This window comes from Dioscorea cayenensis, chromosome 12, assembly GCF_009730915.1.
Source record: "Dioscorea cayenensis subsp. rotundata cultivar TDr96_F1 chromosome 12, TDr96_F1_v2_PseudoChromosome.rev07_lg8_w22 25.fasta, whole genome shotgun sequence".
Classification (NCBI taxonomy): domain Eukaryota; kingdom Viridiplantae; phylum Streptophyta; class Magnoliopsida; order Dioscoreales; family Dioscoreaceae; genus Dioscorea; species Dioscorea cayenensis.
In genome coordinates, this window is record NC_052482.1 from 19,022,501 (window position 1) to 19,037,759 (window position 15,259).

The window sequence follows — 15,259 nt, forward strand, 5'->3', positions numbered from 1 at the left end:
ACCCACTCATTTAAAAAAACGAGCTAATGAGATCCCCTCCAAAAAAACCTGGCTGAGTTTAACTCGCTCTCTGTCCTTTTTTTGGTTTTTTTATTTTTTTAAGCTAGTCTATTGCGGCACTGACCGACTTATGTATTTTTTTTCTTCTCTTTGTTCTTCTCTTTTCTATGTTATCTTTTTGTTTTAAATGAAGTGTGATTTATTCAATAAAAGAAGAACCCAATAGTTATGGATGATAACATTTGATTTTCAAGGGTGTTGCCACTTGCCACTAACTTACAAAAATTTCAAGGCATTTTTGCAGAATATTCCAATAATCCTGAATAATAATATTTAATTGTTTTGGTGTGTTCCTACAAAGTTAGAGGTACAAGAAAAATTTTTAATGAAAACCAATAGTTTTGGATACTAATAGTTTAGTTTTGCTAAGGTATTTCTGAGAAAGTGCAAATCCTGGCAGTGTTTTAGAAAACACCCTATACCCAATCACAATTATTATGAGAGCTTCCATTAAACTACAAGGCCCCATGTGACTTTTTCAGAGAGGCCCCATATGTTTCAATAATTATATATATTTTTTTAGGGAGTTCCAGTAAAAAGTACAAATCCATGACACTATTTCGGAAGCACCCTCTACTTTCACGAAATCACAAAAAGCTCATATGAGCTCAGAAAAAATAAAAACCAATTATATTTTTGAGAAAATAATTTTTGTAATAATTATTTAATGTTAAAATGGTATTTTTAAAAAGTAGCTTTTTGGTTAAAAAAATTAAATATGACAAAAAGAATTAGTGAACCAATCTTACGGCTTTTTGTATATATATATATATTTGATAAAAATGAAAAGAGTCACTTGTCACAAATGTGTGCATTATAAAAAAATTAATTGATCATCTGCATACCGAAATTTTGACACTACTATTTTAGAATATTTCATACTTTAAACAATGAAAGTTGCTAAAAATATTTTTTTTGCAATGGAGTTAGCACCACTTGACGAAAAATCAGTTTGGTTAGTAACACATCTCAATTCCACCGCCAAAATAATATAAATACAAGTTTAAAAAATATTAATTACTGGCAAGATTTTTCACATATCTCAACTCCTCAAAGGATTTATTACATAAGTTTATTAATTATTGAAATATGATTTGTCAATTTAATTTATAAAGGTAAAGCAATCCATGCAATATTGTTCTTTGTTGTTCTTCTGTTTTGAAATATTTGCCTTTTCTCACTTCTGATGAGGGGCTCTCTGTACTGTTTCCTTCTGTCACTGTTATCTTTTAGTTTTTTCAATAAATATGTGATTTATCCACATTTACTTAAATCCATGCAAAAACATAAACGCCACTAAATCCTAAATCTTAAAAAGACATAATATGCAGCCAAGAATTAATGCAAACACATGGATAATATTCATCATCACATCATCATCATCATTTTCTTCTTCTTCTTCTTCATCACCATATATCTTCCTCTTGAGTTTCTTGATTTGTTTGCAGTAGTAGTACTTGTTCTTCCCCTTACTGAGATTGAGATGTCGCGGCTCCTGCTATCGATGTCCCTAGATCTACTGCCACTTGTCCTATTTCGTTTGCTGCTGTTTGCATACCTTCTTTGCGTGCATTTTTTCTTTGCTGCGACTGATGGAATATGCTAATCAACGAGGCAACGAAGGCAAAGTCTATGTTTGAACTGATAGTCATCCTGAATGCATCGTTCGCCAGTCTCACCTTCACCACCTTATCATGCTGGCTCATCTACACTCATTTCCATTAAAATTTTTAACAAATTATATAAATAAATATTCACCCAATTGTATGCACCTGTGTGTGTGTATATATATATATATGTAATACCTCAGCTATTGCAGCACTTGGATTTTGCTTATGAAACACTTTGATTGATCTCTTGCTGAATTCTCCTGTGATCTTGAAATCCCATTCTACTTCCTCAGTGTTAGCAGCAAGAAGCACGTCCCACTCTGTATGAATCATGAGAATTGAATTCTTTTTTACTGTAAATAAGTGATTGTTTTCATCCGTGCTATCTCCTCGGAATACTTGCCAACCTCTATGAAGACTCCACTTCTACAAAGCGCAACATATATATATATATATATATATATTATAAACTCTTTAGATTGGACGAATATATGCATAATAGAGATTTAAAGAAAAAGAAATGCATGCATGCAACCTTTTTATAATGGAAAGAAGGGGGAGCCCAGTGGCTGCATCCAATATGAACCACTTCTTCTTGATAGCAATATCACTAGAAAGCCAGAAGAGGGCTTTGCCATGAAGGTCAGTGATTACAAACTCCTTGTACTTCACTCCGTTGATCGTTGTACTGAAAGCCAATTCCATCGGCTCAGGCTTGCAGTATTCTTCTCCAACGATGATGCTGTTTTTTTCATCTCTGGAGAGAGTTGGGTTGTAGAACCGGGAAATTAATGGTGATGATATACTGGTGAAATAGTGATGATCATGAATGAAGGTATTTGTGGTTAGTTATAGGCCATGGAAAAATAGACTTTTCTTGATGCAAAAAAACCAAGTTGAGAACCGTGCTCATCCTTGTTGACTGGACAGTCAGAGGTCTCTCTCTCTCTCTCTCTCTCTCTCTCTCTCTCTCTCTCTCTCTAGGTTATTAATTTTTTTAAATATCAAACTTGTTTTTACAAATTAATTAATACCAATAGTTTAAAAACACAATAATTTTTTTAAAAAGTATTTATAAAAAAATTTATTATTTGATCTATTATTATTTATAAGATAAATGAAATATTATATAAATAATAAATTTAATTATGATAAATAAAGTAGAAGATAAATTCTTTTTGTGGTATATAGACACATACATATAAATTTATATTTAGAATAATAAATTCTATTGTAATATATAACCCGGCCCCTTGTTATATATTTAGAAAAAAATCATTTAATAAAAATAAAATAAATAAAAAAATATAAACATAAAAAACCACTCCTTTTTAATTGTTATTTTACTAAATTATTATGTATGTTAAATATTTTGAAATTTTTAATAATATTTTAAATTTTTTTAATTATAATAATATTATAATTTTTTTTCTAATTTTTTTGCAATTTCATAATATTTTAATATTATTTTAATGTTATTAAATTTCATGTCACCATCTGAACGAAAAAAATTGGTAAATATTAGGTGGGTGGATTGACTTTATTTTCTAAAAAGCAGATAATAGGAGATTTTCTCCATATATAAAAATAATAAAGAATCGTGGGCAAATTTGGGCCAATAAGTAACTACTCAGTGGTATGTGATTGGCAGGTCTTGAGTTCAAATCTTTCATATTACAATTCATGCTCGAGGGTCTCCACCCGAAATTGCAGTGGTGGGGGTATATCCTAGGAGTGCACAGTAGCCCACATGTGACTTTTGTATCTATTTATCCTTCGCTTTCATCACTGTCAATTTCTTTGAAAAAAATAGTTGTACTCGCTTTTTTCTTAATCGATTTGTGATTTATAAACTTTTTCAAAAACAAATAAAAAAATAATAAAGCAATTCCTTTTATTATCTTTTTAGAACAAGGCACAAAATTTATAAGTTTTAAATTGTTTCTAAGAAATGTTCCTCTGTCAATGGAACATAATGTCGATAGTGGGGCTTTTGTATATAGTTGACGATTAACATGTACATAAACTGTTTCCTCAAAATCTGCTTTTAAGTTTAACTCTAGCAAATATGTTTTGTTATGTAAAACTTTATACCTCTCCCCTGAATGGCCATTGTGTATTTTAGTTCTATCCCATTGGTGACCAATATACAAAATGTTTTTACTTTTTTGTTGTAGTACATTAATTCCAATGCTTTTTACTCAATAAGCAGATCACTTAGTGTAATTTCATTCATCTATGAAAAATTTGACACTCGTCTTAGGCCTTTTTACCAATATATATGCTCATGAGCAACATAATTTTTATGTTAGTAATTGCTGAATATTCAAATCTATATTTCATGTGATTTTTGATATTACATCAGGATATTAAAAGAGGAGTTCAAGTTCATGTGAATTTCTTATATGATACCATTTTCAGATTTTTTTGTCAAAATTCTTGCATAAAAACCATTTTTATTTTTCTGTTTTTGTGGTCCTTATTTATGGTTCAATATTTATCTATATCTCAATATCAGGCGGTCCTTATTTATGGTTCAATATTTATCTATATCTCAATATCAGGTGGTCCTTATTTATGGTTCAATATTTATCTATATCTCAATATCAGGCGGTCCTTATTTATGGTTCAATATTTATCTATATCTCAATATCAGGTGGTCCTTATTTATGGTTCAATATTTATCTATATCTCAATATCAGGCAGCCCTAGAAAGATATAATAAAATGAAAGGAAATGCTCCAGAAAGGTTGGTTTTCAGGTTCTGATGATTTCACAATAATATTGTGGGAATCTTCTGTAAGCAAGCATCCAAAAGCCTAGATAACTGGTCATCAACAAGTAATTAAAATTTTGTATGCTTTTAAAAATTTTGTAAACAAAACCTTTCATTCAATGAATGCTTTTTACAGGAGGACACATATTCTTCACAGGACACATTCTACTTTCTTTTTCGATCATGCATTAATTACCGGGAGGACACATATTCTGCCTCTTGAGAAAAACTAGTATTTTTACTATTAAATCATTCTACAATTTTTTTAATTGATGGAGGACTTGCAATGACTTTTTATTCTCATTTTTTTGGAAACTCAAATCTCCAAAGAAAGTAACTTTTATTCTGCTTTATCGGTCGTGAAAACAAAATTCTTACTCTTGAAAAATTTATTCAAAAAGATCGTAATCCAAAACGCCATCGACATTACGCATTCTACTGTCACAATAACTCAAACAGTGGAACACCTCTTCCTAGAGTGTAAAATTCTCTTAGCGATTTTGGTCCTTTTTCGGACAAATCTTTGATATTGATTCCTCTCCACCCTCGCTTCCAATATCTAGTCCAATTGGATACCCTCTTTAACTTCTTCTTTTAAGAATATGTGGGATCTTTTATTCTAGAGCCATCATCCTGACTATTTTGGCTGGAACGAAACAATCGCATCTTTTAATCATAATTGTTCACCTGCCTTCTCTATAATCTACAAGTCTCGCTAATATGTTGCTCTCTTGGCTTTCAACGGATACTCGAGTTTCATAAGCGTAAAACTCTGAGACCTCCCAAAGAATCAAGCGCTCCCTCAACTTCTCGAGCACCGCATATCGTGATCATATCTGCTTATTTGGCGCATTATTGATCCGGAGTAGTTCTTCTCTATTTGTCGCTAGGCGTGCCTATCTCCCAATGGTAGCCTTCACCTGGTCCAAAATCCCTATTACCTTATCCTTGTTGCTCTTCTCTTCTTTTATGTAGTTCTGTTTCAATCGCTCTCCCTCATCTCCTGTGAGGATTTCGGATCGTTGTTATTTCTAGCTCTTCTTGTTATTTCAAAAAGGTCAGATTTCCGTGACTATTCTTATTTTAATAAATTTGTGGTTTATCCACTTTTATTCAAAATGAATGCTTTTACAAAAACCTTTTGTAAAGAAAACCTTTCATTCACATGGTTGATGCTTTTAAAAATATTTTATTTTCCAGAGTGACAATGAATGCTTTTTGTTTGAGGTATGCTTATTGTATTAGCTTTGAGTATTTCCTTTTTTAGTATATTCTTTGTTGTTGTTATATTTGTGAAATGCATTCTTATGCTATTAACAATCTTTGTGGCCACCATACATTATTCATATTCTGGAGTGTAATGTTCATAGAAGGAAATGACTCGGTCATGGTTAGATAATACAAAGTTTTTCCACTCGCATCAACTTCAACATCTTGTTCTTGACAAAGAAACGAGTAATTTTTCTTATTACCTTTAAGGGTTTTACTTTATTCATATCACAAAAAAATAGCAATTGGTTGTATTTGTTTGCTCTAATGAAATCTGATTTGTATTTTCAAAGGATGCTCGATTCTGAGAAAGACCTAGGGGAAGCTTTTTAAGGTTTTTTTGCCAAAGACCAAAAATGGTTTAATTTTTTGTCGATGCGGTAAATCAATTGCTTATTCTTTCATTAATGACGTTGAGAAACTTATATTTGCATGCACCTCCCACGCATTGGTTTTATTGCGATGAAGCACTTTGAAATTAGTCGGGCTATATACTCTTTTGTTGAATTTTTTTCTCTCATAAGCCACAATGCTCAAAGTCAAACATGGTTAAATTGGTGCAAGAAAAAACACAAATAAAAACTATTTTTGCTCCCATATCATCAATAAAAGATCTCTTATTCTTAATTTCTCAATTCGCCATCATTGTAGAGATGTTAGGGAATTCCACTAATCAAAAATTTCAAAAATTCATCATCCTTTCAATGGCAAACAAGTGAATATAAAAATAAGGTAGTCAGGCATTTTTAGATATCAGCCATTTGTCTAATGGGACAAAGGGTTTGTTTGATGTAACAGTTTGTAGTAAGGCGCTATAAAAAAATTAGCCAAATCTCAGTGTTGTCTCATTTAAGGATTATTTTTAATAACTGAGAAAAAAAGTTTTGCACTTAGCTATCTTAAACAATAATTTTGTTTTCCATAATCCCATAAACTTTATGTTCACTAGTTTATGCTTGCCACCATTATTAGAATATCAACCACTATGCATAGTATGGATTTTGTAATTTAGCACTTAATAGAATTTTATTTACTTTTAATTACAATTATAGCTCTTTATTTGATAATTTTTGTTTATTTATGTAGGAAAATTCATGTTCAAAGATCGAAAGGGTTGAAGATTAAGAGGATACGTGAAGCTTTTTACTTTATGTAATTAAGCAAAAAAATATTTTATAATAAAAGTAGATAATAATGTAAAACTCTTCACATTTTGTTATTAATCAAAATACATTGTACATGAGCTCATTACATGTCAATAAAAGTCAATAAAATTGAATTTAGGATTTTTTTTTTTAATGTATTGAAAGATTCATGTTTTCCAGTTACAGAGGTTAAATAAATTTATTTATTTTTAGAAAAATAAATTAAAATTTAATTTAATTAATGAACAAATTTAGAGGTGATTATAACCACCTCTAAATATGAACATGTTAGAAAAATAATAATTTTAGAGGGGGTTATAAACACCTCTAAAACTATTAAGTAGGATAAAATTTATTAGCTATAGAGACGGTTATAACTAGAGGAATAAGAAATTATTAGCTATAGAAGCGGTTATAATTAGAGGAATAAAAAAATTATTAACTATAGAGGCGGTTATAATTATCTCTAAAACTATTAACTATTAAAGAGGAAAAAGAAATTATTAGTTGTAGATGCGATTATAATTATTAGCGGTTATAACCGCTTTTAAAACTGAGGAATAAAAAATTATTAACTATAGAGGCGGTTAAAACTGTCTCTATAAGACTTGAAAACCACCTCTAAAATATTCTTTTGGTGTAGTGGAATAAATTGCGAGTATTTTAACAATAAGAAAGGTATTAATCAGAGTATTATAATATATATATATATATATATATTAATTATAAATATTATTATTTAAAAAATACAACACATGTCTAACCAACTAATGGGTATATGTTGGGCCCAAGATCACCAGCAATAGAAAAGAATTATTAGCCAACCCTCAATCCGAACAGTATGATATTAATATCAAATGAGTAATTTCAAATAATTCTATATGGTTTGTTTAGGATAAGCGTTATATATGTTTATTTTTATAATTGTTCACAAGTATCATTTACCCATTTGCATCGCTGTGCTTTTTGGTCCAGGCATAGTCCTTTTCTTTAATTTTCTCATTGACTAAGATCGGTCAGAGTCCACATTAATCATCCTTCTTACAATTATTGATCCAAAAGAATCTACTAGTCAGAACAACTAGTCAGAACAAAGACATACCAATCAATAAAATTTATCTTCAAATTTATCAATTTGTTAAGAACCAAACTAAAAGAATATGCTAGTTTAGAACAAAGACATGCATCTCAATCAATAAAATTCTTGTCTTCACCTTTATCAACAGCTTGCTACAACTATAGATCCAAATTAAAAGAATCTACTGATTCAGAACAAAGACATCTCAACCAATGTCTTGCTTATGTGAAGCTGGACACTTCCGTGGCGTGGACGTAAAGGTGGTGTTGTGGTCAAATAATATCCAATAAATGAAAAAATCCCAAGCAACTAATAATCTCTTTATATTGTAAAATGTTTACATTGGTATTGAGAGAATTGGTTTGAACTTTGATTCATATATGTGAAGGCATAAATAAATTGAGATATTAAATTTTTATCATCATCTTTGTATATTTTCAACCTATTTATCCAAAAAAAATATTTAAAAAAAAAGTTTGAAACTGCATCCTCTCAAATCATAGATCCAAGTTTCAAATCCCTCTGAACTTAAAGAGTTACCAACTTATTTATAATTAATTTTTTTAATAGTCTTTAAAAAATAAAAATAAAAAAATAAAAATATAAAAATATAAAACCTAAGATAACAAAGTTGAAGGTAATTTTTGTTTAAGTAGGAGTTGCCCCTTCTAAGTAATGATAGAAAAATGTAGTTTTCCTATATGAGAATATCATTTTCAATTTTGTAACTCAAATTTCAAATATGTCATTCAAACTCACTTTGATAATGAGCAGGGGATCCATACACAAGAATCAATTTTTAAACTCTATAGAATGGGATTATTAATTTTGTCTTTTCGTGAAAGGAAATGATTCTTTTACTCTTTCAAAAATTACGTAAGCAAGAGAAATTTATTATCGATGGGCTTAACGATCTCATATAATTAATCTTTAAGAATCGTTAAACTATCGTAATCGGATATATCGCCGTCTGTACTTACTACTATAACTGATGTACTACCATTGTGTTTATTTATTTTTGATAACCCTTTCCGGGATGGCATATCGTGTTTGGAAAAAGAAGAAAAAAAGAGGCGATGCACTACTTGATTTAAATGATGACATTGGGTTACGCATATTGAATGACGAAGATGAATATGAAGAATTTTCTAATTCATATACATATCATGATGTTGATTTGTATGAAATGGCCCACATGATCCGGAGAATTTTCAAATTGATATTAATGTTGTGATAAATTTATATAACTTGATAAAGTAAACTTTAACTGTTTGAAATGTAAAATTAAAAAAATAAAACAAAATACTTTACTGATTTTTTTTTATTTTTTTATTTTTTTTATAAAAATGAATAAATTACAACTTTATTAAAAAGAAACGAACAGAAACAGAAAGAACAAAGAAAATAACAACAGTCAAGTTAGAGAGCTATCACCAGAAGTAATAAGCTTCTAGCAACAAAACAAACCAAGAGATCAAAGGAAACATGACACAAAGAATAACACCACAGTGGAGAAGACAAAGTCCATCAGGAGAAAACAAAGGTCTTCATTTGCTGCTAGAGAACAGGGGGTTAATTAATCCCGAGCTAGTGAAGATGAGGTGTCGTTGTGCTCAGTCGAACGTGAACCCAGAAAGATAAGAGCACACTTGAGTTTCTGGACAGAGTCTGAGGGAAGGTGTTGTAGCTGAAGGTTCCTAGCTGTAAAAAACGAACAATATGAATGATTTTAGCAATAATAGAGAATAAAGGCAAGAAGGTAGAATTGAAAAGGTTTAATTGCCATACATGTCCTTATAATTGTGTACTTTTGGCCTTTTTAGTCCTTTTAATATTTTTGGGTACAATTAAGTCCTCATTTTTTATCGAGCTGGGTCGTTCTAGTCCATGGCAATATGTTTAGGCACAATTAAGTCCTTACAATTTACACTTGCCCATCTACACCGCGGACTAGAATGACCCAACTCGACTAAACATAAGGACTTAATTGTACCTAAAAATATTGTAATCATTAAAAGGGCAAAAAGTACACAATTACAAGGACCTGTACAATAATTAAACCTATTGAAAATGTGATTATTTCTCTCATGCCAAATATTTCAGCAAATTGCTTTGGAAATTGGATTCCACAAAGTTCGTTGTCTGATATCTATGGCCAGAATCCAAGATTTCCAAACATTTGAAAGAGATCGTGAGTGCGATTGTAAATTTAGAACTTGCTCAAGGAATACCCTAATACGTTCAATGAATTCACACTTGAGAAGGAAATGATCTATTGTTTCTGAGTCCTTATGGCATAAAACACTGGTATCTGTCACGTGTTGCACGTTACATCCCGTTTTTGCTAAGTTTGAAAGTGTTAAGATTTTATCATAGCTTGCTAACCAATAGAAAAGACATATTTTATATGGGCATTCCATTTTCCAGAACTTAGGGTATAGAGTGCTACGCATTCCTTCATCTATTAGAGACTTATAGAAAGAGCGAACAGAGAAAACTCTGTTACTCTCCAGGTTCCAAATTTCCACATACTCCTGATTACTGGAACAACTTGGAATAGAGGATTGAAAGGATAGACTTTCTAAGAGAGAAGTAGTACGGAAGAAAGTCGCATGTGAAGAAAAATCTTGCGCGTAATGGCTAATCGTAACCCCAGGAAAGTCACACTCATTGAAGAGGTCTGGCCATAAGTCCTTGGGAGCTCACTCTTCTATCCAGTTATCATACCAAAGCAGAGTGGAATTGCTATTTTTTACAATCTTAGAAATGCAAGATATTAAGGAAGATCAAATCGGTGTGATTACTGCACGGAAGAAAGATTTGTTTCTGGGTGGTAAGTGGTGCATTGGCCCTGAAGGTGAACATCTTGTTTAACCAGAATAAATTTTCCACCACCATTTACCTAGGAGAGCTAAATAAATAAATAATTATTTGACATATATATATATATATATATATAGCAATCTATGCATACACTGGGCAAGAGAGAATTAAGACATATAATAACATGAGAAAAGTGAATAAATCACGCTTAATTAAAGAAAGAGTACAGTGGAAAAATGGGAGGATTGTAACATGAAGAACGAGGAGGAGGAGAAGAAACGAGACGGTCAATGTAAGTAGACATGTCCCTACCGACAAACGGGGAACGAATGATAAAAAGCAGTATAAAGAGAACAAAGTTGAATCATTGAGCTCGTAAAAATTTCTAGCCTCGATAAATATCACATCATCTTGCCATTAAATGCGTGGTTCGCTCGGGCTCGCTATCCCAAGGGGTTGATTCCCTGCGAAAGTGAGGCTCCTTTTTGATCTTTGGAACTAGCCTCTTCCAAAGAGATCTTGATTTGGTCCGAGGGTGGATATCCCGTCAGATCTACACTTGGTGAGGTTATCCAAAGATAAGGATCTTATTATGTAGCACCATCCGTAAGAATAGTTTGATTTTTGAAGGGGCATTATCCATCCATAATGATCAACTTTGAGAACATCGGAGTCCTCCATCATTCGACGATGTGTAGAAGGATTTTACCGAAAAATCCTTATGGTACCATCGCCAAATCTTTTTCGCCTCGCTCTTATGTTAGGGAGGAGGGTAGATGCATGATGGAGTATCGGTGCCAAGTTATTGCTCCCTCATTTGCCAAAAATCTTTGTAAAGAAAATCAAAAATAAAGATAAGTGGTTCCTCGCCATTGTGTAAAGAGACTCGACACTCGCCCTAAGCTGCCGTGTTTTACACGATTTTTTTTTCTCAAATGTACCATTTGATCGAAGAAAAAAACTCGCGACACAACTATTGTACTTAATTAATTGTTATGATATATTATTATCATTAATATATCCGTTATTGTGACTGAGTCTAAGTACCGCTAATTCCTTTAATGATACAAATTATAGCTTTTAAAAAAATATATTTTTTTATATAAAAAGTTGGATTAACCACAATTTATTAAGAAATGGCCGATAAAACAGAGTTGGATTAACCACAATTTTAAAAAAATAAAACTCGCTTTTATCGGCCATCCCAACTCTCATCGGATGTCACTGCTCCGGCTCCCCGCGGGTTATCAAAAAGATCGATCGGATTCAAAGAGACTTCTTATGCAAGTGGGCCCCGATATCGAGCACCTTGGTTGTAGACTTGTTGCTCGGAGGAAGATCCGCTGCTCGAACGAGCAAGGGGACGGGGTATCCTCGGATCTTTCCTCCTTCAATCTGGCGACTGGGGAAATGGAGGTGGAAACTCCTCTCCGACTCTTCTGGGGCGAAGATTTTGAGATTCAATCTCATGGTGGTCCCAACTCGGGACTTGTTTAGGCGCCCGAACGGCGTAGTATCCTTTTTGGTCCCGGGCTCGGACATCGCCTCCCGCTTTTAGAGGTTGTGTTTCGCTCAGTGCAAGCTAGGGCTAACTCTCTTTTCTCGAAAGATGATGATTCAATGGCCTCGCACCTATGCATATCTCGGCCCCGATTCTTTTCGATCGTCCCAGATCCCTAATGTTACAGCCGAGAGTTAGGCGCCCTGCTTGCGAGCCCTCCGCTCGCCATCGAGCCATTGTCTTTCGCAACTCCCCGGGAGGTCACGCTGAATGTTGGTAGCGATTAGGATTCTAAGGCTTGGAGCTTGACGGCGAATGGTATCTTCTCGTCAAATCCTTCTATTGTCTTCCTCGAATGACGTGAGGTTTACGCCCGGTCCGATCGCAAACTTCTTTTCGAAAGGCCCTCGCCTCGAGGAAGGTCAACATCTTCAACTCGGTTAGCTTGAAGAATAAAATTCTCTCCTTGGAAAAAACCTTGCGATCGACCGACACTCGTGGTTCTATGTCACTCGATGTGGAGCTCGGTTGATCACTTTTTTTCTTCGTTGTTGGTTCTCTAGGGAGGTGTGGGCACACATCGGGCCAGCTCTCATGCTACGGCTCTTCCCTCCTCTATGACTCTCCCTGCGGGAGTGATTGAGGTCACTTTTACGTCCCAAACTGATCCGAGTGATCGGGATGGGGCAAGTGAAAGCCTTTGTGTGGGCTATTTTGGTCGACGAGAAATTATTGTATTTTTTTCTCGATAAATGTGCGCATCCACACTGCTATGGTGAATACCCGATCATATGATTTTTATCCTCGGTTCTCTGCAGCTCCCCGAGGGTTTGAAAGCGAAGTTGGATGATTCTATTTCCTCAATCAGCGCAGCCTTAGAGTTCTCCTGGGTTCTCAGATCGAAGGGGCGGAGAAGGAGCCCGCGTCGAGATGGTTCAGTGGCTAGTCGGGAGTAGTTGTTTTTTTGTTTGTTTCGAGTCGGAGGAGACCCGTTGTTCCTCCTTTTGTGCTTATTTTGTTTCCACGCCTAGTGGAAAGGTTGTTGTATCTTTTTGGTGCTTCTTATTAATGCATGTGATTGATCCACTTCATCATTATTAAGAAAAAAAGAAACAAGAACAAAAAAGAAGAAGTCCAACAAAAAAACAAACAAACACAAAAACCAAGTTAGAAAGCCATTATTAGAATTGATGCACTTCTAACACCCAAACAATCAAGAATCGAACGAAGATAAAAAGCACAGACTAAAGAGACGATGGTCGCTGTAAAGTAACAAAGGTTATCTTCAATCGTCACGAGGAAAAAGAAGATGGTGGATCACTATTCTTCTTCTTCTTCTTCTTCATCTTCTTCTTCTTCATGGCCATCATCATCATCAACGACGCCATCATCTCCTTCTTCTTTCCGGGTCATCATTATCATCATCATTTTCCTCTTGAGATTCTTGGTTGTTTGCGTAAGTACTACTTGTTCCATGTCCCATGTCGCCCCCTAATGCCGCCTCCACTACAACTCCTGTTGCCCCATCAGCTGCCCCTTCAGTTGCCGCTATTGCCATTTTGCTTGCCATTGTATTTCCAAACTTTTGGGTGCATCTTGCATTTGTTGGAACCGATGAAGTATGCTAATCAATGAGGCAATGAAGGCAAAGTCTATGTTTGACTGATAGTCACCTTGAATGCATCGTTCGCCAGTCTCACCTTCACAACATTATCATGCTGGCTCATCTACGAACATTCATTTTCCATAAAGTTTTCAATAAACTATATAAATAAATTCACCAAATTACTTATATGTGCACATATGTGTCTGCAGTAGCGGAGCTAGAAACATAAGGTAGAACCCGGAGAGAGAGGCAAATAAAAAAATAAATTCAATTAATAAAATTTTCTACATTTTTTTAATTTTTATTTATAAATTAATTTATAGTTTAGATTATAAAATCAGTTGTTAAATAATAAAGTTTTTACAAAAAAACTCAATTGAGATTATAATTCTATATATTATATAAATTAATTTGTAAAAATCAAAAAAATTAAAATATAGATTTTTTTAAAAATATATATATTAGATAAAGTAATTTATAAGATATCAATAGATTAAAGAATAAATTTTTTTATAAATATATTATTAAAAAAATTATTATGATTTAGAAGATAAATATTAATTTGGGTAAATTTGTAATTATATTTTTATTTAATATTTTATAAAAAAATAAAAAAACTCTATAGAGAGAGAAAGAGAGATTAAAAAAATAAAATAACTAGGGGCTGCCGGCAAAAAGGGGCCCTCCCTCTCTCCCTCCGCCCTTGTGTGTGCGGCCCCCTCTCACTCCTCCCTTTGTGTGCGCCCTCATAGGGGGAGGCTGCCGGGCAAAAAGGACCCCCTCTCTCCGCCCTTGTGTGTGCGCCCATATGTATATATATATATATATATATATATATATATATGTATACCTCAGCTATTGCAGCAGTTGGATTTTTGCTTATAAAAACACTTTTGATTGATCTCTTGCTGAATTCTCCTGTGATCTTGAAATCCCATTCTACTTCCTCAGTGTTGGCAGCAAGAAACACGTGCCACTCTTTTATGAATTTTGAGATTTGAACTCTTTTTGACTGTAAATAAGTGATTCTTTTTCATCCGTGTCCTCTCCAGCACGGAATGCTTGGCAACGGTTATGAAGACTATATGTCTATAAAGCTCAATATATAAATTAACCTCTCACTTAATTTCTATGAATATATGTGCATGCATAATAGAGATTTAATCAAGAAAAGACAAGCATGCATGCATATACCTTTTTTTATAATGGAAAGAAGGGGGATCCCAGTGGCTGCATCTAATATGAACCACTTCTTGTTGTTAGCCATATCACTAGAAAGCCAGAAGAGGGCTTTGCCATCAAGGTCAGTGATTGCAAGCTCCTTCTTCTTCACTCCCTTAATCGTTGTACTGAAAGCCAGTTGTATTGGCTCAGGCTTGTAGTATTCTTCT

At 33.4% G+C, this 15,259-nt stretch overlaps 1 protein-coding gene across 1 annotated transcript; it reads right to left on the reverse strand.

Annotated features, from left to right (window-relative positions):
* Positions 1–1,398: 1,398 nt before the first annotated feature.
* LOC120273865 (protein LURP-one-related 15-like) lies at positions 1,399–2,099 on the reverse strand. Its single transcript, XM_039280598.1, has 2 exons — positions 1,866–2,099; positions 1,399–1,766 (listed from the first exon to the last, which is right to left on the reverse strand). Exons 1-2 carry the CDS (start codon positions 2,001–2,003, stop codon positions 1,530–1,532), a joined length of 375 nt encoding a protein of 124 aa, XP_039136532.1. The 5' UTR covers positions 2,004–2,099; the 3' UTR covers positions 1,399–1,529.
* Positions 2,100–15,259: the final 13,160 nt, after the last annotated feature.